The 23,934-nt window shown below is 41.5% G+C and overlaps 1 protein-coding gene across 2 annotated transcripts in view; it reads left to right on the top strand.

Moving 5' to 3' along the window:
* The first annotated feature begins 211 nt into the window (after positions 1-211).
* PRR16 (proline rich 16) overlaps positions 212-23,934 on the top strand; it is a 146,431-nt gene continuing 122,708 nt past the window's right edge. For both annotated transcript variants that reach the window (XM_042829511.1, XM_042829512.1), the window contains exon 1: positions 212-400. In XM_042829511.1, the coding sequence (XP_042685445.1) occupies positions 239-400 (162 nt within the window). In that variant the 5' untranslated portion in view covers positions 212-238. The remainder of the gene's footprint in view (positions 401-23,934) is intronic.

Here is a 23,934-nt window from a genome sequence, read left to right as displayed (position 1 = left end):
GCGCGGCGGGTTGCAGCTGAGCCCCGCGCCGATCCCGAGAGCCGATGGCAGCTGCACAGCGCGGCCGCCCGGCGGAGCGCGGCGCAACGCGGCGCCCTCGGCGGAGCGCGATGCGCTGGCGGGCGGGCGGCGGCGGCGGCGGCGGCTGCGGCAGCTCTGGGAAGCGAAGGGACGCGGCCGGGCGGCACCCCTGCCCTGCGTCCCCCCCCATCCTGGCTGTGCCGGGCTGTCCCGAAGGATGTCCGCCCAGTCTAAGGGGACCGCATCCTCTTCCTCGTCGCCGTCCGAGGGACCGCCGGCAGCCTCTAAAACGAAGGTGAAGGAGCAGATCAAGATAATCGTGGAGGATTTGGAATTAGTCCTGGGGGACCTGAAAGACGTGGCCAAGGAACTTAAGGAGGTGAGAAGCGCAGGGAGCGGACAGCTTCGTGGCCGGTCCCCGGTCTGTCCCCCCGGGGTCGAGCATCCCCGCCCGTGGGCCGGGTGTCCCGCTCCCATCGGGGCTCCGCTGCCGCCTCCGTTCTTCCACCACTTCGGCGCGGTGGTCCCAGCAACTGGTGGCCGGGCTGCGCGCGGGGCCGTGCCCCGAGGCGGGGGGGACTGCGTCTGCCTGCAGCGCGCAGCGCTCCGGGACTGGCGGCGCGGATGGAGCGCGGCGGCGCCGAGGGGTTCGCCCTGCGGTTCAGCGGCCGGGCGGCTCTGTCGGGGTTCCTCGCCTCTCGCCCCCTCCGGTGCTGGTGAGGGTCGGTGGTCCCGCAGTCCGGATGCGCGTCCCTTCTCGGCTTGGCGCAGCGGCGCGACGGACGGGAACCTGCCTACCTGCCTCTCCAGGCTGCTCCGAGGCCAGGCAGGATTGCCCTCGCTGTCTTCCTATTGCCGGTGGCGGGTGTCACCTCTGTTCCGTTAATCTGCAGGCGGAGCGCGGTGACTGCGGGAGCTGGGAAATGCTGTAGCTGAAGAAAAACTCCTGTTTGTTATCTTGATTTTGCAACACAACTGGGCGACAGATGGTTGGATTATGCTCCGAGTTCAAATCCAGGATCTCAATGCATTGCTTTATAATCCTGGATTTGACATTTTTAAGAGGCTGTGTCTTTTGCTATCAAATATTAGTTTTCTATTTTAATAACATTGTCAACAAGTTTTATACAACGGGCTTTGGCCATCATAGGCGGTCTGAAATTCACCCAGTGCTTTGTATGAGGCTGATGTGTGCATCAACACACTGCTCATAGCTGCTGGGCATCTCACTCACAACTCCAGATTTTAAGAAAACACAATTTCTCTCTTCCTTAAAATGCAACTGTCTGTGCTTCTTTAGCTTTGGTTTGGATATTTTAAAGTAGAAGCAAACACTGTCTGTAGGACTGTTCTGCAAACGTTCACAGACTGATAGAGCAAACTGTCTCCTGTTGGTGCAGAAGCACATTTTTCAGGACCTGGAAAGGATGTCCTGTGAATGTAAATCATTCTCTGCACAGCATACTCCCAGCTTTCCTCCAGTGAGCAAACAAGATCTCTGTTGGTGGAGGTCATGTGTCCTTATTTACTGTGGCGTGTTTTATCTAAGCAAACGGGTCTATTCTGTGTGACTGCATTTGTGAAAGAGAATGGGATTTACCTCTGCTTAGTGGGGAAATGGCTTGTGTAGAACTTCTTTTTCCAAACAGAAGTCAAATGTAAAAAGGAAGCTGTAGGAAAATGGTCCTGTAACTTCACTTATGCACCGTAGTGTGTGCATTGAAAGGTGATAGGATTGCAAATCCTTTTTTTTTTTTTGAGAGCAAACACATACAGATATATTTTAAAAGGGTAGTGAACTCTTGTTCATAATCACACATGAGCTCCCGAGTAACGTTTTTCTTTAAATATCTCATAAAGATGATATCTCTGATACTCTGACAAGTGAGGGTTGATATGCAGTTACCTGCTTTTTTACAACATTATAATTGTGTTAAATATGCTTTGCACAGCATTCATTTTGAAAAGTTGACAGAAGTTTGCCGTGTGAGCACCTCAGGTTTTTGCCTTTTGTAGTGCGGACTAAAATCTGTACAATGCCTCTTGATGCATCTGCAGTGTATACCTTTTAATGTGAAAGTGAGATAACTGATCTTATAAATTAATAGTCATGCTTTCTTATGGGTGATAGTATGCATGGGCAGGTGTTTCATTAAAGCACGGAGGACTCTGGTCCAACAGGTCAGTTTTGGTGTGTTATGCTCAGAAGTGTATCTGTCCTCGGTCAGTGCTTCCTTCTTGCAGGACCAGGCCAGGAGTTAAACCGTGGGATGTAAGTTTGCACTTCCTGTTTCACTGCAGATTGTGTTTTTCCAAAAATGTTATGACTGTTCTTTATCTTCGCTGCCTGTTTGCTGCATTCAGGCTTTTGTGCTCTCGTTTCTGTTGTTCCTATGTTTGTTCGTTTGTTTGGCTTTTTTTTCCCCCTGCATTGGGTGTAAAGCATTCTGAGAACATTCTGTTTATATCACTGTTACAATAAAAAAGACTTACATTCTGCATTAGTGGAAGGTTACGAGGGTTATTTTTTTCCTTGGTTTTTTTTTTTTTTTTTTTTTTTTGGCTCAGTTGTGGTAATGTTCACTCATAAAAATTTGTCACTTATAGAGCTTTTTTTTTTTTTTCTCTGTTTGTGTCTACCTACTTGTTACTTCTAGTTACCAATAATTTACTTATTTATTACATGGTATTTATTACAGCAGTTTAGGTATTGAGGCAGACTGGATGTTTTCTCATAGTATCCTTCAGCATCCCTTTGTAAAGTTTTATATTAAAAATATTGTCAAATATTGTTGTTTCCTTGCTTCTAAGTAGACAGTTTTTTAACAGTTAGGCTTATCAGACAGGTTAAATGCTAAATGTTCGTACATTTAGCTTTCTATTGTTTACTTACTTGAATGTTTTTGTGCCTGTCCTTTGTTCCAAAGCCTCTTTTAATGGATGCTGTAACAGCTTTTTTGTTTAAGCAGGCAATTGGTGAGAAATTAGGGAGAAGATGAGCTGTTAAACCCGTTTTATGCATTTTCTGCAAAAACACGACAAAATCATGTGTATTAACACATGCATGTGCCAGGAGCTCCACGTCTCTTGGAAGCAGAACATCTCCTTCTCTCCTTGTTTTTGGTCTGCTTAGGTCCGAGGGAAGCACAGGGCCTGGGATTGGAGAAGGAGTGACTGGGAGACATTTTGGGTGGGGTGATCCAAGTGCAGACTGTGAATTCACCTATGGCCTGTGCTGGGGTGCAGTAGGAAGAGGCTCAGCCACTTGTGTCTTCTTGGTAGGAGTGTGTGTTCCTGGCTTTGTGCTGGAAGGGATTACTGTTCCAAACAGATTTGAGTAGCCATTATTTGATGAATATTCCAAAGGAGTGCCAAAAGATTGAGTAACTCTGAATGTTTCTTTAGTCCAGGCTATTGCAAAATTAAGTTGTGAAACCTTCCCCGGAGAATTGGATAAAAGACCTTTTTTCTCTGCAGTAGGCTTAGAAAGATGATTGTTACTAAGTGTTTGCAAGTAAAATTTATCCATCAACTACCTCTGTAATGCAGTGATGAGCTCTATGGGAAACTGGAGGACTGTGCTGGTCTGAGAATGCAGAATGCTCAGGGTAGTTCTCTTGACTGAGTTGAGAAGCATTGTGCATAGGGATGTGCTTGTGTACTTGGATGGCAGGGCATGGAGTTCCTCATTTTTAAGTCTTCGCTGCTTTCACGCTGTGTAATGCTAGACATTTCTGGAGCCTTGTACTTGTTTGTTTACATCAATGAAGTATTCCCTAAATAATTTGATAAATACTTCTAATTGTAGTAAAAACTCATCATGCAAAGCAAATTTCTGGAAGTTACGTGTGAAACATTTGCATAGCTTTTAAGTGGCTAAATGTGCTCCAGTCTTTTATCAAAGGGAAGCAGCTGTGTAGCTATTGACAATGTTTAGGATAATCCAAAATGGAGGTTCAGGAGAAGCAGAAGCCCGAATAGGCATTGCACACGCATCAGTAAATTTCCAGTCTCTCTCAGGCTACCTCCTCAGCTCTAAATCCTTCCAAAATGTCTTGCTGAAGGAATGAATGAATAATCCTCCCTCACTTTACTGCTGCTTTTATTTGCCATAAACATGTGATATATAAAACTTGAGCATGACTTAACAGTGTTTTCCAAATGATGATGGAACTAACAGATGAAAAACAAAACCAGAAAGACGCACAAAGTTTGTTACAGAGGTAGATGACCTGTTTCCATAATCAGGCCAGTCATAATGCTTTCGGGTGTTTGGAGGCATTGGTAATACCCACCTTAGGCAAGATCTGCGGTACGACATCTCATCTATATTGAGCATGTTACACCAGTGTTTTCCATTCCTTTCGAGTTTTAGCTGATGATCCAAATGGCAGTAAGGCAGTTCAGGTTGTTGCATGTTTTTTGGGAATCTAGAAGGCTGCAGAGTGTATCCTACAAGAAGGTTAGAGCAGTGACAGTCAGTGTTATCTCAGTACCTCTGATGCACAGGCAGAAATATAACAGGCAGTGTTACGAAAAAGGTGTTGGGTTCCTATTGCAGCATGAAGTGAGTGGGGTTACCCATAGGTAGGGAACATACTGCATAGATGCCTAGGGGTAGACAGAGCAGTGTTCTTCAACACTTCAATCACTTCCTTCTTTTGAGGCTCATCCCTGCTTCATCTCTTCTTTGGTATCTCTACAGATGTCGTAGAATCATAGACTCACAGAATGGCCTGGGTTGCAAAGGAGCACAGTGCTCATTGAGTTCCAATCCCCTTGCTGTGTGCAGGTCGCCAACCAGCAGCCCAGGCTGCCCAGAGCCACATCCAACCTGGCCTTGAATACCTCCAGGGATGGGGCATCCACAGCCTCCTTGGGCAACCTGTGCCAGTGCCTCACCACCCTCTGTGTGAAAAACTTCCTCCTAATATCTAACCTAAATCTCTCCTGTCTCAGTTTAAAAAACACTTCCCCTGGTCCTGTCACTATCCATCCTTGTAAACAGCTGTTTATGTTTGTCATGGTGCTACAGCTTCTTTTGCTGGGTAGTGGCAGCTGAAGGCAGGGGTTGTTAAACATGTTTCTTCCTACTATTAGGAATCCAGAAAATGCTCTTCTTAAATACAGCTTCTGGATGCCAGCACTCTTAAATGTACCTTTTGAAGTAGGAACATTCCAGTAGACACATGCTCTGTATGGGGCATTTTCTCATGGGTGATACTGAAGCTCTCGTAGTATTTCCATGTCTGTAGCTAGAGTTACAGTCCAGTTCATAGACCAGGACCAAGGCACCTTCTGTCATTTGGCATTGCCTAGTCCAAACCTCACTTTTCTTTTCAGCATCAGACTCTTTTTCTGATTTCTCATTGCAGTCTTTGGTGACCGATGCAGCCATGAATCCTAACTGGATGTTTATTGTAAGTAGAGAGTAAGATTCATTATGTAAAGAAAGCACTGCACACAGCTTTGCTGTGATCTGCCCAGGGGTCCATACAGGGCCATAAATACTCACTGCAGGTAAATGAATCACAATTTTCCTTTCCTTTCATTTCTTGTGCTCTGTGAACCATTTCTGCAGTTACACAAAATAGAGGAACGCAGTCTTTTTTACATAAGATTATTTTGTAAACAGTGCCAATAAAGTTAATAGCTCTAAAAGGTAACTATCTAACTTAAAAAGAGTTTCAAGCTTGCCAGAACCTGACTAGATGATTTGGCACTTGGTGAAGTTGCTTTGTGTCTGTAATCAAAACTACCAATAAGCTATTGTGTAACACAATGAAAGGAATAACCAGCATAAATATAGAGCACTGCTTATTAATATCAAGAGGCTTGACAGAGGGCATGCTGTCAATTTGTGCTAGCTGTTTTGTTTCCCTAAACACTCATGTCAGCTACTTCGTTCCCTTTATGCAGTACTAAGCTCCTGATAGTAATGGGTATTGTGCAACCATGAGCTAAATAGAGCATATATAAATTCAGTTTTCAAATAAAAACAGTACCACAGTGGAAACATGTATCTTTGTGCTGAAATGTGAACTTCACCCAATCTGTGCACTACTGACCATGATACGGAAAACAAAAGTAGTAAGGCAGGAAGTCTCGTCTGTTGCTGCCAGGCTTTTGAGACTGACTTCAGCGGGAACGAAAACAAATTTTGGGGAAGCAGAATTTAATTTCAGGCTTCATTTTTATTAAAAGTTCAGAATTCAGAGGAATCAGTTGCTGCTATATATATGCATATATACTTTTTTTTTTTTTTTTTTTTTTTAATAAGTGTCATGCAAAAATAGTGTTTTGGTTGAGTACTGTCATTGACATTTTGCAGACTTTTGCCATTTGCCTCTGAAAATTAAACAGTACTTCTGTTCCCATTACTCACATTTTGGAACAAGTTCTGGAACACTCTTCCCACTTCTGAGTCAAGAGGTTACAGCCAAGTTACTTCTTCCAGTCACTTCGTACTCAACAAATGTATTCTCCTTATGGGGGAAGTGGGAGAGAAATGCGCATGTCCTTGAGTTTAAAGAGTTCTTTCCCTTGGTGCCTAATTCACAGTATCCTTGTGAACTGCATCACTGTCCTCTTCTAGTTTTCATCTCATTTAGAACTGCAAAATGTTGGTGGCTTATAGTTCTTGCTAGCCCTGTTCTTTGGGAGGAAAGTGAAGTGAGTGGTGAGAAGCCTCACAAGTAACTCATGCATATCATGTTTGGGTGCTGCCATACTGAAATATTCAAGGGATTTATTATAGTCAGACAGACAGAGCAAATGTGTCTATTTTGCACATGTGCTGCTGTCCTTGTCAAATAAACTGCAGCAGCAGCAGGTAACATCAAGATAATACCAGCTGTCTTATCTGTATGTCAATGGTTTGCAGGCCAGTTTGGCTTATTTTCATGACTAATGGGGTGTGGGGACCCTTGGACCCACACCCCAGGAGAGGGAGAAAGGGAAAAAGGGGAAAAATCGGTAGGGAGGTGGGCCTAAAAACGAAACAGTGGCAACAATCTGAGAAGGAAAACTAATTTACTAAATAAGATATAGAAATGCAAGATAACATGATATAATAGAATATAATTGGAATTGGGGCTCATAAATCAACTAAGATGAGAGAGAGAGTGTCCAAAACCAAAGGCCTTACTCTAATGCTGAGGGCAAGATGTTTAGGAGCACGCACTGCAGGCAAGCAGCAAAAGGAAAGAGGAACATCTCGTGACTTGTGAGCAGTTTAATCTTTCCCTCTGAACAGAAAGTGGAAAGAGAAGAGTGAAAAGTCCTCTGGGATATGTAGTTCTTCTTTTCTGAGAACCAGGTACCCAGAAAATCAGCAGCCCGTGTGACTGGAGCATCAACTCTTTAACTCCCAGTGCTCTACATGATGTTACAGCGTGGAATACTGACAACAAATCCATAGAACCATCACCCTGTACCTACATGAGTCTTTGTTTTTTTCTGCTACTTGTGAAAGGGGTGAGAAAATCCTGCAGCATCTTTCTGGCTGCTGTGCACATGTTGGATGCTTGGGGTGGGGCAGGTGGATGGCTGAGCCATTCCTGTTGAGTCTGAAATTACCATACTACAACTGATTGCAGTGCTGACAAGAAATTATGGAAGCAGTACTGTTGGTTGCTGCTTTTGCAAAAATAATGGTATGTTCATATGTCTTTAAAGGTTAACAAACTCATCCATCCATTGTTTCATGCAGCATGTGCCACATCGCATCATGAAGACCGAGGGCACTGGTGTTGAATCCCTTCCAGATTTCATTGCAGATTTTTTTTCTCAGTAATCTGAAAAAGCGTTCAATGGTGAAACGCCTTCTTTTTTTTTTTCTCCTCCTCAAAGCTTTTTTGATAGCAATGCAATAATTATCCTAGTCTTTCATCAATGATGGTATTATACTCTTCTCAGCATGGTGTGTCCACAGATCTTTCAGTGAATGCTCCAAGGTGGATCAGAGTAGGACATCCTTACTTTCACTGTAGTGGTTTTTGTTGTAAGCAAGACAATTTTTGCACTTCCTAGAGCAATGACAGAAGTTGATCATTTGGTTAAAGTGAAACTATCTGCACAGGGTTCCAGAACCCATATGGCGAGACAAAGCCTTCCCAATGAGGAGGAAGGTTTGTCCTTTCCAGTGAACTACAGAAAGTGAGCTTGACATATTATCCTTGAAGTATTAAAGTCATGTTTTGATGTCTAATAAAATCTTATACTGTTTTTGTAAATTACTTTATTGGAAAGTGTATTAAAACAGGCAACTAAAGGAAATAAAACCAAACTGAAAACATTAATAAAGCATGTTGAGCTTGCATTAAATAACAGGTGATTGGTGTGCATTCATGTCACTCACTGTCCTGCCTGTATACAATTATTATGAAAAATCAAAGTCAGTACGTTTATTTCTTTACTGTGGCATAAGAAAAACAAAGAATAATTCTTTTTTTTTTGCATCCTTTGTCATTGAGATTCTTCCGTTTTGTTAGAAATGGATGAAAATAATATGTTCACAGCATTAATTCCCTAATTTCTTATAAGTGTATATACTAATGGAATAGTAATTGTCCATCTAAAATAATACAGTTCAGTATTTATTGGAGAGTGTTGATGTTGAAAGAGGACCTCTGGAAATCATCCCAGCCAATCTAGAAACAACTAGAGCGGATTGCTTGGGATCTTTTTTGGTTAACTGTTGAATATTGCCACGAATGGAAACTCTACAAGCTCTCTGGGCAACCTGTGCCTGTGTTGCTTCACCTTCACAGAAACAGTGTGTTTCAAGGTGTGCCTGTTGCCTGTTCTTCTCTCATTTAGAGGAGGAGTCAGTCTTCTTGCTTCCTTCTATCAACTGTTCATATACACTGAAATAAGATGCTTATATACATTGAAATAAGCCTCAGGTGCTGGATGCACCAGTCTCTTGATCATCTTCCCAGTGTTTTGCTGGACTTGTTTTAGTGAGTTCATATCTGTACTCCAAATCTGCTGTCAAATACTCAGATATATATTGAATTAAAGTGCTATGTTAACATTAGCTTTCCTTAATAAACATTTCTTAATGTGAAAATATAAAAGTGATATACATATTATGTTTCTTCATTTAAATTGCAGTAGTAAAAGATTATTCATATATCACTGTCTGTGATTTGAATCTGCATTTTACTTGCTTTCAAAAACAACGATAGATAACAAATTTGCAGAGTGAGTCCATGTATGAATACAATGGATGCAGGCACCGGGAGACCAATGTGATCATCTTCTATGACCAAGTGACCTGCCTGGTGGATGAAGGAAATCTGTCCACACTTTAACAAAGACTTCAACTCTGCCTCCCACAGTATTCTCCTGGAGAAGCCAGCAGCCCATGGCTTGGACAGATTTATTCTTCACTGGGTAAAAAAACACCTTTATGTCCAGGCCCAGAGAATGGTGGTAAATGGAATTAAACCCAGTTGGCAGATGGTCTCTAGTGGTGTTCTCCCCGTGGTCAGTATAGGGATTGTCTGTGGGAATACAAGAAAAACTGTTCAGAGCAGCATGTAAACAGCATGATAACCACTAGAAGAAGAATGAACATCTCACGGCTCTGATTGGATGAGCCGTGTTTTGAGTGTTTTGCAGAATGCTCTGCTGACATGTAAAGGTGGATGGGAAAGTTGCAGAGGTGGATGGGAAAGCTAGAAAAAGACAACTTGTGAAGGTATATAAGTGATGTGAAAACTTGTAATAAACGATTTGGATCATTCGCATCTGAGTCCGTGCATCAGACGCTGCAGTTGTCCCTGTTTATTATCTTTACTGGTGATCTGAATGAGGGCATTGAGTGCACCCTCAAGAAGTTTGCAGATGACACCAGGTTGGAAGGAAGTGTTGATCTGCTTGAAGGTAGCAAGGCCCTACAGAGGGATCTGGGTAGGCTGACTGCTGAGCTGTGGCATCCTGGATTGTATCAGAAATGATGTAATCAGAACTACGGTAATAGAGCTAGTATAGCAAAACCAGGGAAGTGATCATCCCTGGCATTGGTGAGATTCGAGTACTGTGTTCAGGGCTTATCACTACAAGACATTTGAGGACCTGGAGTGTGTCAAGAAATGGGCAGTGAAACTGATGAAGGGTCTGGAGCACAGATGTTATGGAGAACAGCTGAGAGAACTGGGACTGGTTAGTCTTGAGAAGAGGAGGTCAGGGGGGACCTTGTTGCTCTCTACAACTACTTGAAAGGAGGCTGTAGTGAGGGGGGGAATCAACCTTTTCTCCCAGGTAATAGCAATAGAATGAGAGGGAATGGCCTCAATCCTTACCAGGGGAGATTGAGGTTGGATACTAGGAAAAGTGTCTTTCAGATGAGGAGTGGTCGAGCACTGGAATAGGCTGCCTAGGAAGTGGTGGAGTCACCATCCCTGGAGGTGTTCAAGAAACAAGGAGATGTGGCACTGAGATAAATGGTTAAATGGGGTTTGGTGGGCTGAGGGTTGGACTTGATGATTTTATTGGTCTTTTTGAACTTTCATGATTCTGTCATTCCATATTTATGTATATACATATGGCTGCTGTATATATCATTGGGTAGTTGTGAAAGGAAGTAAGGGCTGCAGCTCTTCAAGAATACCAATCTGTCACATCTTTACATGAGACTATGATATGTCCTTTTCCCCACCTCCAGATTAAACCATCCTGGAACACCCAGTGTAATTACTCAAATGATGTGAACCATTCAGGTTATTTTTGTCCCTCTTCTCCAGCTTCTGCATATGTGAATTTTTGCTTTGATTTCTCAAATTCTGTGCATCATACTAGTCCTTCCATTTCCACAGAACTCTTCCTTTTCTTTAACTAGCCCCTTTTCTCTTTCCTATCACTGCAGTTTCTGCTGTTGCTTCTGCCCTTTATCCATGTCACTGTCATCAGGTATCAAAATGATATGTTAGTTCTTTACAGGAAGGACGTGACATGCGTGGGCTGTCAAAAATGAGCATGCTTGTCTGTCTGTTCTTGAAAACAGGCTCAGGAATATCAAAATCCTAATGTTGGTCTTAAAAATTTGAGGTGACTCTTTACCATACTAACATGATGGTTCTCCTCATGCATCCTTTGCATGCTAGTAGGAGATTGTCCTCTGCAGGACCTCAAAGTGGTTTTAGTCCTACTTCTGACTCAATTTCCAATAAACTAAAGCAACAGAAAGCTCTATTGTTAGATTGTTACTACAAGCAAAAAACTTCTAATTTGAAGTGAATGGTAGTCTGAGCTAATATTGTTTTTCAGCTTTCTAGTTCAGCATACAGAATATTTAAAATTCACTACATCCTTCCTCAAAACACTGTGGCGATATTTTGTGTAATAAATGATTTTCAGTTTCCAACTAGAACATGGTCTTGGTGTTTTTCCTGATAGTTTCAGAGGCAATTTGACTGTGCTAAGTTTACAAGAGCTTATAGTCTGAGCTTTATCTGTAATGCTATCTGTACCACTGGTACAGTTGAGTCTTATTGGACTTGGATTGCTTGAAGGACAATCATTTTATGGGAAGTTAGAGCTTTATTGAAGCAATGGCATTTGGATAAAGAAATGTCCTGCGTATGATCATGATGTCTGGTATCTTGTACCTTTTATTTAGCACAGGAAACTATACTAATTTATTTACCTTAGCCAATGAAGTAATTTCTGTTTCTTGAAATCCAAATGCAAATGGTACAGTGGACCTATAAGGCTTATAGAAAATTGGTACTTTGACCAGACTGGGAGTCTGGATTGGACCAGACTATCTTGAGGCAAGAGAATGAGGAATTTGGGATTGCTAATTTTTGTTTTTATCTGCTGACAAGTGATTTGGATTCACTTATTTTTCATATAGTGCTTATATGATCTCATCTATTAACAAATTTCCTATTTTTTTTTTATGGTTGGGTTGCAAGCACTTCAAATCATATGAAAATACATCAGTAAATAATTAGTTTTATTAGCTATCATAAATCTAAGAGCAGATTCTTTTGTGGTGTGATACTGTGTAACCATCAAGGTATTTGTCTGAGCTGTGATGTCAACTTAGCTTGATTAGCGGAATGGAAAATAAAGTGTAAAAGAAAAGTGTTTGAGACAATGCAGCTGCACAAAGGAAAGCAAACAAAAATAAAATCCACAGCAAAAATTACATATGCAAAAAATCCCAAGCTGTATTATTATACAGAGCAATCTTTAAAGTAGGACTGGATGGATGGATACTTTGTGCAGCAAAAATCAGAGTACTTTAGGTGCCGAGGAGGTTAAGCTAGAAAAAAAACTATGCAAAGTGCACTGTGAGAGCTTTTTACTTAAAACAGACTGTACATACACTGTCTCTTTTTTTCAGATTGTCTTGAGGAACTTTTTATTTCACTGTCCCTAAGGTGGTCTATACTGAATAAAGTTCATTTGACCTTAATAGAGCTGTGCCACCTAATATTGACTCAGTCACTAGCCTTTTGTCCTTAAGTAGTGCCAGTCATTCTGGGGGTTTCTAAGTGTATGTGTGAGAAGTTGGTGTTTGATTCAGGGGTTCAGAATGTTCTTTATGTCAGGAGAAGGTAAAACCATAGTACTCGTAAGGATAATAATCTGTAAGTATTGCAAGGTTACAAGTCTCTTGCTAAGGCTGAAATCCTTCATTCACCAAGGAAATGTAGTGCAAGACTGATTAAAACTAGACACAGGTACTAATTTTACATTTACATGCTGGGTAGCAGAGGGAAGTGTCTTTCAAAATCTTCAAGAAAATCAGTCCTTTAAAATCTAAAAAGGCCTTAAAAGGTCTTCTGGATTCTTCTGTTGACTAATATCAATTACCAGATTCTAAGTCTTGCATATAAGAAACCTAATGGTAAACCTGCATCTTAAGAATGGCTGCAGTGTACCATTTTTAGGAGCTGCACACATCTAATATCTTGAATCTTTACTTCAAGTTTCTTAAAATTAACAAAAAAATATGAAAGAATACCACTTTTTTAATACTTCAACAGAATATGTAGTATATGTGGAAAGTTATTTCCTCTATAATTTGGTGGTCTGCTGCAAACCTACAACTGCATAAAAGTAAGAATTATTCTGGAGAGTGATTGCTTAACAGGTGTTAGACAGTGAAGAGTACTAACAGCAAAAGCTAATAAATAACCCCTTGGAAAAATTCTTTCTTCAGCAAAAATATAAACAACCCTCTTGATACTTTGTGCTTTGAGGTCAGGTGTAGTTATAATAAACTTATGGATTTTGCCTTTTTAAAAAATATTTTGGAAGATCTTGTGGTTCGTTTGGTAAACATGAAGCATGCTTCTGCTTCATCACCACTACTTTCACCACTTCTGACAGTAACTTCTCTTGGTATGGTAAATATCATAGTACTTTGTGACAGCCATTCTCAAATGATTTTGATTTCTTTTATAGCTACCCCTTGTAGAAATGGCAAGGCTTGTAGGAAACTGGGGATGAGACAACTTTCTAAACACCAAATTCTAATTTTACCAACAAGTTTGTTCTTACAGGCAAAATACTCCTCCCAGGTTCACACTTGGGAGAAGTACTTCAATAATTCAGCACTTTGATACCTCAGTACTTCAGTGCTTCAGTAGTTCAATACTTCTCAGCTTAATTTATTTAATTGATGTAAAATAAGGCATTATTGTTATCAGTGTGAATTACAGATCTGATATGCTTTCCTTCTATGTATGGTTTCCTAGGCATGAAAAGCATTTTACTGGAATGATAATTTACTCAAATTACTCCTTGATCAAATGGAAATAACCATTGGATTTTATAGTAACCAAATGTCTTAAATGTCTGTTTCCAATAGACTTATTTGCTAACTGGTTTTTGTAGAGTAACTAGAGTCTAGCAAAATGCCATAAAGTAATTGTTCTTGGAAGAACTTTGTTTTATACTTTGCACGTAGCATGAGGACAAGACCTTATTAGCATCTTACTTTCCTCTAATATAGATTAGTAGCTACTGTGTGACCTTTAAAGTTTTCTTCCAATGAAGGTGATGTTTTTGGAGTCTGCAATGCAAGACAGATTTAGGAAGCACAGAACAGTGTTTTTTGTGAACTTGAATATTTAGTTTGGATAAAAACCCTCAAATAGGCAAACAAATAAAAATTTGTTAAAATTTTGGTAATAGTAGAGATTAGAAGATTTATAACAAAATCCTTTCCCTTTGGCTATACCTTTTTCTTTATTTCTGCTTCTGATTATTGTGTTGCATTTGACATTCCTGTTTGACAGAGTGCACCCTATTGCATTTCTATTAACCAAGTGCACCCTCAGCACACCTGCAGATGACACCAAACTGTGGTCCAGTAAGCCAACCGTATCCTGGGCTGCATTAAAAGAAATGTGGCCAGCAGGGCAAGGGAGATGATGCTGCCCCTCTACTCTGCACTAGTGAGGCCTCACCTGGAGCACTGCGTGGGGGGTCCTCAGTACAGAAGAGGCATGGAGCTGCTGGAGCATGTTCAGAGGAGGGCCACAGAAATGATCCCAGGGATGGAACACCTCCCCTACGAGGACAGGCTGAGAGAGCTGGGGCTGTGCAGCATGGAGGAGAGAAGGCTGCGAGGTGACCTGAGCACAGCCTGTCAGTATCTAAAGGATGGTGAGGCACTGGCACAGGTTGTCCAGGGATGGGGTTGATGCACCATCTCTGACATTCAAGGTCAGCCTGAATTGGGCTCTGAGCCCCTGCTCATTGGATGGAGGTTGGACTAGATGACCTTTGAAGTGCCTTCCAACTCAAGCAATTCTATGGCTCTATGTGTATGAGAAATTAACATACACAGAGCATTGTGGCATTCTGTTTCAACTACTCAATAGAAATTTTCTTTTGTGAGCTGAGCATGTGCTATATGTAATTTTCTCTGTTCATGCATGTACATCCTCTGGTGAAGTGGCTGCACATACACAAGGTGTTTTTCTAAAGAAATTCCTTTTTTAAGGCAGCATATTCTGCTTCTGTCTCCACAGAAAGAGATTTCTCTGAAAAAATAATTGTTTTTAAAGGACATCAAAGAGAACAAATTATCTTAGTTATTTCTGAACCATATCTGAGGGGTAACAACACTGTAAAAGCTCTGTAGAGAGTCACAGGCTGAGTGGAAGTATTTGCAAGACAAGTTGTGTGATCTGCTGAATCATTGCGTTATGCATTTTCTTGGAAAAGAAATTGCAATCTGTACATTTTTGGGAAAGAAACTTTGAAAATGAGTTGTCCACTTCCCAAATGAGAAGGCTAACATTGCTTTAAGTTCAGCAAGACTTTAACAGTTCTGTTCTATTAAGTTTTGCAGTGTTATTCTACAAATATGTCTGAATGCACATTGACACAGTATTACCAGCTTGATTTGCAGACTGCTTTTGGGGCTTTGTGGCTTGTGCTTGCTTCGCTTACCAAGATTTATTCCTGCGCATGTGTAGTGAAAATTACCATACCTATAAAGAGTAGGAATAAGAATTATTTGTGAATTTTGTTCCTTCTTCATCCAAGTGTGTGAGATGCTTGAACTGCTGAGCTAGAATGAAGGACTCATAAAATGTAGAAAGAATGAAAGGCAGAAAAGAGAGGGATGCTGACAGCAAAGAAGGCGGATGAGGGAAAAAAAAAAGGCATTGCTTGACTGTTTTTTCCAGTTAGAACGGTGAGATGAAGTTGAAGCCATAAACTCAGTTTATCATATTATCTAAAATGTCATGACTTTCCAGGCTGTTCTATATATTTTTTTAAGAACAGTCTCTGAATATAGGATCATTTGGTTGCAGGCAGATCATATAGTATTTCTTAAGATTTATCTAACTCCATTTTAAGTAGATCTATGTAGATTGCTCTGAAATTAATGTCCCCAATTTTTTTTCTATGGAAACTACAACAGATACAAAGAGCACAATAATGCAATTTCATAAAGGAGACTGCCAGCTGCATTGCACTGTTTTTCAATACCATTACCAGCAGTAACTGTATTTTCACCTGCCTGCATGCCACACTTCTGAAAATCTGCACCAGTGGAGGTGATCGCTATTTGACAGCAGCAGCATCATCCCAAACAGATGGAAGTCAGAGGGCAATAAACTCCAACTAAACAGTGGGTGTGGTAAGACAGTGAGCCAACATGTGGCCCATGGCCTACATACTGGTATGTGGCCTGATATTGCAGGAGAAAACTTTTCTGCTCTGTTCTGACATTGGAAGCAGGAGCCTTTAGCTTAGACAGTGTCTCAATGCAGTGGTCAGAGTTGATGGTTTGTGTGGCGCCAGGGAATCCAAAAGGATCACCCCTTTCCTATCCCAAAAAGACAGCGCACATCACTCTATGAGCTGAGAACTACATCTTGATTGAGACTCTCTTTGTTTCATAATGTGACAGCTGTTCATGGCCATCTGGAACATGGCTCGTCTTTCACATCGCCGTCACTGCTGAAATGCGCCACCCATCGCCTCGCTGCACTCACATCAACATTTCAGTCACCAAGCATCCATGAGTGTCAGTGGGTGCCATATTTTCCACACGGAGAAATTCAAGTCCACGCCTTTGTTTTGCATGCACTTCCATGTCAGACTCCATTCTGTCAGACTACCCCTCTGCTGCCATCTGTCACATGGCAGCAACATGGAATGGTGTATCAGCTGAAGATTCAATCTCTGCTGCCATACCACCAGCACCCACACCTGATGTGGGCTGACATAATAAAACTGGAGGCATTATTTTTGGAGCAGCCCTTGTAATTTTTTTTAAATTACTCTTCCCATTGGAAGATTATTTTATAAAACTTGACATAAAACCTAACAATCTTTTCTTTTTTTCCTCCTGTTTTATCTTTTTCTTTTATACTCTTTTTTTTTTTTTTTTTTTTCCTGGCATCAGCATTCATCAGAGATAGTTCTTGAATATCTCTTCTTCTTCATGAACTTATTCTTTTGTACATCAACAAAATGGATTAGATCTGTTTATCAATTTAGACTCTTCCTTCTTTTGAGGGAATAAAACTTTCCTATCCCTGTTTTGTGTCTTTCATATACTTTAGGTCTACATTTTCTGGTTGTTTTCTGAGAATTTGATTATTTTCCAAAACCACATTTCAAAAGATCTTTTCCTTTTTTTCCTGTGTTATCATATTGTAAAGGAAACAAAAGCTGTTTACATCCCTTACATTCTCCTTTTGTTTCAAAACAGAGTGATGCTCCTATTTAATTAATGCTAGGTGCCCTGGCCTAGTTGGTCTTATGGCAGGTATGTATTTCTCTCAGCAGAGGAGAGAACTGTCTTAATGTTTCTTGTCTTTCTTGACTAGAAAATGTTAGGTTTCGTCTGTTGAGAAATTATGGTTAGAGTAACACCCTGGCCGACTTGGGATGTTATCTCCTGCAGATTTTTTCTTTCTCCTCTCTTCTGTCTTTAGACAGAAGTAATGTTCTTCAAGCTCTGAGGAATGTTACACTAAGATAAAAGCAATAGGGCTAGTAGGTCAAGCTAGTGATTTAAGTGCAAGGAAGTAACATTAAATGTTTGTCTTTGCATGCCATTACATACTCCGTTAGTGAAATAAGATAATGTCTGAAGGACTGATTTGCTATAGCATATATTTATGTGAAAGGAACACTGTTCAAAATGTCTGGATACTTTCTGAAGGGTGTAAGATGGGATTTTAAATAATTTACTTGGCTTTGATGAATTATTTTTAATTTGTCTTCATTTGAGATAGTGTAATATATTACTAGATTGCCAGGTGCTTCCCATTAGGAAATGCCATCTTTGATTGGTTGTAACTTTTTTGTTAATGCCAAATAGTTCAGAGAGAAATGTTCCTTGCTCAGTTCAGAAAAATATCATGCTGATATTTTTTTTCAAACTTTATTTTAGACTAAGTGATTTATACTGTTCAGATCAATAAGCATAGGGGAAAAAAAATTGTTTTGGTCATGCTTGAAAGTTATTTTGACCTTTCCTTTCTTTGTTCTTGTTAAGAATTGTATCCTATGTTTTTTATCATGGAAGCCTGGATGATATCATCATGGCATTAAGTGCCCCTTCTGATTTGCAGTAACAAGTCTCATGTTTGTAAGTCAAACACGAGTCTCTTTTTTCCACTCCCAGGTAAGTAATGATACTCTGCTAAGGTGAGTTGGCAGAAATGCACACACCTGAACTGAAAGGAGAAGGTTTGCCAGCAGGTTGAGAGTAATCTGAGGTGAGGATGCTACAGTGCACATAACTAAGCAGAGTTTTAATATGTAAAGGAAAGCTTGGCATGGAGTAATGGAAAAATGGCCACAAATGAAAAATTGAGAGCCTGACAAGGCTGTGACCAGCCTGGCCATGTTTGAGGGGTCTGCAAGGATGGTGTCAAATTGCAGATGTTTGTGTAGAATCGTGTAATAAGGTCCCTTTTCTTTGACCACAGAGTGAAAAGGCTTCTGGGACCTTAGCATCTCTCTATATGTGAACATGCAAAACCCTTTAGTAAAGGGTCCAACAGGACAGTGTCAGGTCCTACGTAGTATCATGAGACGATGTGTTAGAGGCACAAGGAGAGAGCCAGATTGTTTTTGAACCTCTTTCAGGAGTGACAGAGACCTATTGGAACAGCTCCCCTGTGAGGACAGGCTGAAGGAGCTGGGCTCTACATCCCAGAGAAGAGAGAGCTCTAAGAGTCCTGACAGTGGCCACAGTGTCTACAGGGGAGCTAGTAAGAAAGAAGGGGACAGACTCTTTAGCAGGGTTTGTTTTGATAGGACATGGGGAAATGGTTTCAGATCTAAGGAGGATAGATTTAGGTTTGATGTAAGGTAAAACTTTCACAGTGAGGGCAGTGACACACTGGCATAGGTTGCCCAGAGGTGTGGTGGATGTGCCATCCCTGGAGACACTCCAGGTGAGGCTGGATTGGGCTCTGAGCACCTGATCTAGCTGTAGGTGTCCCTGCTTATTGTAGGAGAGCTGGACAACCCTAAGGATTCTATGATTCTAAAATGAATCAACAGCTAGCTAAAATTAACCATGCAAGTTGTGGGGAAGTGGAACAGAGTACGTCTGTCTGTAAACTGTTTTCGGTTGAACCATGGTCGTAATCTGCATGCATCAAAGGAGAAAATATCTCCAAAAAGCTGACTGTGTATCCAGGAAGTGATTTTGGCATTGTATTTTCATTATTCTATGTTCACATAATTCATTCTGCACTGTCTTTTGTAGAAGGATCTTCCAGTGCTCACATAATGCTTTCTGATCACAAAGGCATCAGATATATGCAGCTAATTATTTAAAGGTATTTCAGAGTATGTGGAATCTAATCAGTTTATTTTCAATTGTGATCGATTAAAGTAGCTACGAACATCAATTTTAAATGGTCTAAATCAACTGATTTGAACTGTTGAGATGATACTTAAATCTCAATCCTATTTTATCTTCTTGCTCAAAGATAATCTAAATTCTTTCCACTAAAAAAATTAGTCTCGCGCTTGAAGAAATTTGCAGTCTTTTTCCAATGTTAACTTTGATCAGTGGTAACTTTTTAAGGTACTCTGACACTCAAATTGAATGTTTTATTTCCTCATTGTAGTTGAACCTGGGCACACTGTAGACATTTCATAAGAAAGGGCTTTGAAAACATTCTGAAAACAGACTGGTTATATTTTTTCACTGGAATTTAAATTAAGTAAAGCCATCAAAGATATTGTTCTCTCTCATTCCGAGGTGCTCAGCTCCAGCGCAGGTGTGTTTTGTGGCACCATGGGGGATGTGTGAGAGAGATCCTGAAATCAGAGACCACAGGGCGAGGTGCCAGGAGCTGCCAGACAAGCTTTAAACTGAAGGACTCGAGGGCAGGGTCCACAGTGGCCGTGCTCATGCCATTGCAAATGACTGGGAAATTATCCAGGCCAACCAGAACAGTGGTAAATGTTCCTTAGTTGCCCCCCTTGGCAAGAGACAGAAGGCAAGACACCTCAAGGGTGTGTATTGTTATAGGGGTTCCCCTTGTATCCCTCTAGGGAAGCCTGCATCTTCTGCTCCATTTTCTTATCTGAAGTGCTTGTGTACCAACATACCCAGTATGGGAAATTAAAAAAAAAATAGCTATCTGTGTGCAGTTGCAAGGCCACAATCTTCTTGTCATCTTGGAGATGTGATGGGACAGCTCACATGACTGGAACGCTGTCATGGACGGCTGAATACAATTTAGGAAAGGCAGGACAAGGCAGGACAGCAAGGCAAGACAGTAAAGTGCTCTTTTTGGGAGACAACAACTGGAGTGTATTGAGCTCTATCTAAGGATGAGTGAAGAATGAGTAGAGAGCTTTTGGGTAAGAATTAAAGAGCAGGCCAATGAGAGAGTGACAGTACTGGGTATTTGCTTCAGGCTGCCTGATCAGGTGGGGAAAGTTGTTGAAGCCTTCCAACACACAGCTATAAGTAGCCTCAGAGGCACTCATTGAGCATTTCAACCACCCTAATATTTGTTGGAAAAGCAGCACTGCTAGGCACACACAGTGCAGGAAGTTCCTGCATAGAGTTGATGGTAACTCTCTGATGCAGGTGGTGGAGGAGCCAGTGAGGAGAATCACAGAATCACAGAATCACAGAATCACAGAATCACCCGGGTTGGAAGGGACCTCAAGGATCATGTAGTTCCAACCCCCCTGCCTAGCAGGGCCACCAAACATAAACATTTAATCAGGTTGCCCAGGACCCCATCCAGCTTGGCCTTGAACACGTCCAAGGACGGGGCATCCACAACCTCCCTGGGCAGCCCGTTCCAGGGCCTAACCACTCTCCTTGTAAAGAACTTCCCCCTAACATCCAACCTAAATCTTCCCTCCTTCAACTTGGATCCATTTCCCCTAGTCCTGCTGTTGTCAGCCCTTTTGAAGAGTTTACTCCCCTCCTGGGTGTAGGTTCCCTTCAGGTATTGATAGGCTGCAATGAGGTCACCCCGCAGCCTTCTCATCTCCAGGCTGAACAAGCCCAACTCCCTCAGCCTGTCCTCACAGGGGAGGTTCTCCAGCCCCCTGATCATCTTAGTCGCCCTCCTCTGGACCCTGTCCAACAGCTCCCTGTCTTTCTTGTACTGAGGGCTCCACACCTGGACGCAGTACTCCAGATGGGGCCTCACAAGAGCCGAGTAGAGAGGGACAATCACCTCCCTGTCCCTGCTGACCACCCCTCTCCTGATGGAGCCCAGGATCCCATTTGCCTTTTGAGCTGCCAGAGCGCACCGCTGGCTCATGTTAAGGCACTGCTGGCTCATGTTAAGGAGAGTTGTGCTGCTGGACCTTGTACTTAGTAATAAAGGACTTGTTGTGGATGTGAAGGCTCGGGGCTGGGATGCAGTGACCATGAGATAGAGGAGTTCAGGATCCTGAGTGGAAGAAACAAAGCTGTAAGTAGGATTGCAACCCTGGACTTCAAGAGAGCCAACTTTGTCCTTCAAGCAGTAGAAGGTAAGGGGGCCCAAGAGTACTGGTTAACACTGAAGTGCCATTTCCTCCAAGCTCGAGATTGGTGCACCCCTGAGAATAAGAAACCAACCAAAAACGTCAGGAAACCTGCGTGGACAAGGTAAGAACTCATGGAAAACTCAAATGGAAGAAGTTGGTTTCTGGAATGTGGAGAAAGGGTCTGGCCACTTGGGAGGAATGTAGCTGCCTGAGCCAGGCAGGCCTCATGGAACACAAGCAGTGGCTGCAAGAACAGGCACCAAGAACTGCTACCATGATCAGCAGGTGGAAGAGCCTGGGGCTCTTTTTCCTCAGAAGCCTGTTACCCCAGCCCCTCCAGGTCCCTCTGGATGGCAGTGAGCCCCTCTGGTGTGTCAGCTACTTCTGGTTTAGTGTCATTTGCAGTCTTGGAAAGGATACACTCTGCCCCATCTTCTGGATTGTTAATGGAAATGTCAAACAGGATCACACACCACGCTGACTCCTGGGGTAGACTGCTAATGACTATCTTGGCTTCTGTCTAGACTCTGTGCCACGTATCACCGGGTCATGAATATTCTGTAGTCAGCAGTTGAAACTGAAAAAGTTGATACCAGTCTTTCGTTTATTTTGCAACGCATTAAGTGGTTCAACTTCTAAAGTAAAACAGCTTTGGGCATAACAATGACTTGAGTGAACTCTTCTTCCTCTACACAGAACCACACACAAATACAGATGCTCTGTCTTACTGGTTTTTCTTTTTTAACATGGTTTCTTTCTGAGCTCCCAGTCACCTGTAGATAATCGTTGTGGCACTGTTGGAGGTTTGGTGTGCTCACAGTTAATTTTTCTGCTTTCTTTTTCCACCATTGCTGTCTTTCTATTGAATCTGTTCAGGTGTGAAAAAGACAGTCTATGCAGTTGTAATAGCTGAAGGAGAATTAGTTGTACATACAGCTGTAAATGGGAATTTTTGGAGCAAGCTTTCCAAAACAAATCTTGGTTTAGTCTGTATGACTGTAATAGGTACTTTTTGAAAACCATTTTAATGTGTAAAATGGGTTTAATATTGGAAATGAAACCCAGAAGTTAATTATTTTTTCTTGGTTGACCTAGTTGTAGGTTTTATTAAAAAATGTAGTGCATCTGGAAATACCTCCTTACAAAGGATTTGGAAAATGAAATGCTGTCTAACATTATAGCCTAACCTCAGCTCCTCATCTGTGCACTTGTTCCATGACCTCACCAGAGTGTTTTAAAAATAATTGCCCTGAAGATGGTAAGATGCCTGTGTATTGTGTTAATGGAGTTCCCTCAGATAGGTAGGCAGCCCGATAGCCCACTGCTACATTGGAGGTTTTCATGAGCCAGATTAAGTGTTCTCTTACACAACAATGCTAATTGCTGTTTTTTTGGCAGTTGCACAGGCCCTAATTACATTTTAATAGAACCAATGGAAAAAAAAAAAAAAATCCACTATGCTTTTATGGATAATTATTGCAATTTTTTTCTTTTTTTTTTCAGGAGCTTGAAATCTTACACAGAACATCTATCAGATCTGTCTTCCAAATAGGTGGCATTAGAGTACATGCAAGATGGTGGGAAGCTACCAAATACAATCACAGTCTCCTTTTTAAATGGTGCCATTTAAATGGTATCCTCAATGAGTGGGTACTTACTACAAATAATACATTAACAAATTGCTTTGCTGCATTCAAATGTGTCTTGCTTCTGCAATGTGTTATGTATCTGACATATCTGTTGGGATTGTCTGCTGTACGCTGAGCTGCTGAAATGAAGCCTGGTGACTGTGCTGAATAAATATGCAGGAATACTAGGATTTAACACACTAAAATTGCTAGTGTTGATTGCAAAAGGGCTTCCAGGATTTACTTTTTCAGTTTCTTGTTCTCTAATTTAGTAGTCGCGTTGTGCTGAAAGAGAAAACACTGATGTATGAACAGGAGCAATAAGGATGAAATCTGTGTAAGATGATAAAATTTAAATCATTTTCCAAGATGAATGTGTCATTGCAGTTGGGCTGAAACAAGGTTGGCATCACCTTATACCACATTCCTGTTGAGAGGGAGCAACAGTTCACTGTGATTTTAATGTAACACTCACTGTTAATAACATTTCATAAGCCAACACGCTGTGTCTTCTGTGCCAGTAGAGTTAGGCTGAACGCTGGTACAGATTTAAGAAAGGGCAAGGGATCATGGTGATTACACACTGATACTGAATGAAACTGTCCTGAAGGTAACAGATACGTGGAGATGCAAGGGTGTTCTGGTGGGCAAGCAGGGGCATTCTCTCCTAGGCAGTCCCTTTTTGGAGACTGATCTCTGGAGATGTGTGAGTCCTTTTGTCCTGCTTTTTGGTCGAAAACACTCTTCTGGCAAATCTGGTCCTGTGTGAAAGTTTGCCAGAATTTGGACAATTTTTTTTTTGTTTGTTTTTTTTTTAAAATTGTTT

This window comes from Centrocercus urophasianus, unplaced genomic scaffold (genome assembly GCF_019232065.1).
Source record: "Centrocercus urophasianus isolate 14NV4802_14NV808 unplaced genomic scaffold, USGS_Curo_1.0 seq_31, whole genome shotgun sequence".
Classification (NCBI taxonomy): Eukaryota; Metazoa; Chordata; class Aves; order Galliformes; family Phasianidae; genus Centrocercus; species Centrocercus urophasianus.
The sequence above is the reverse complement of the archived record's forward strand: the minus strand, read 5'-3'. Positions and strand labels throughout refer to the sequence as shown.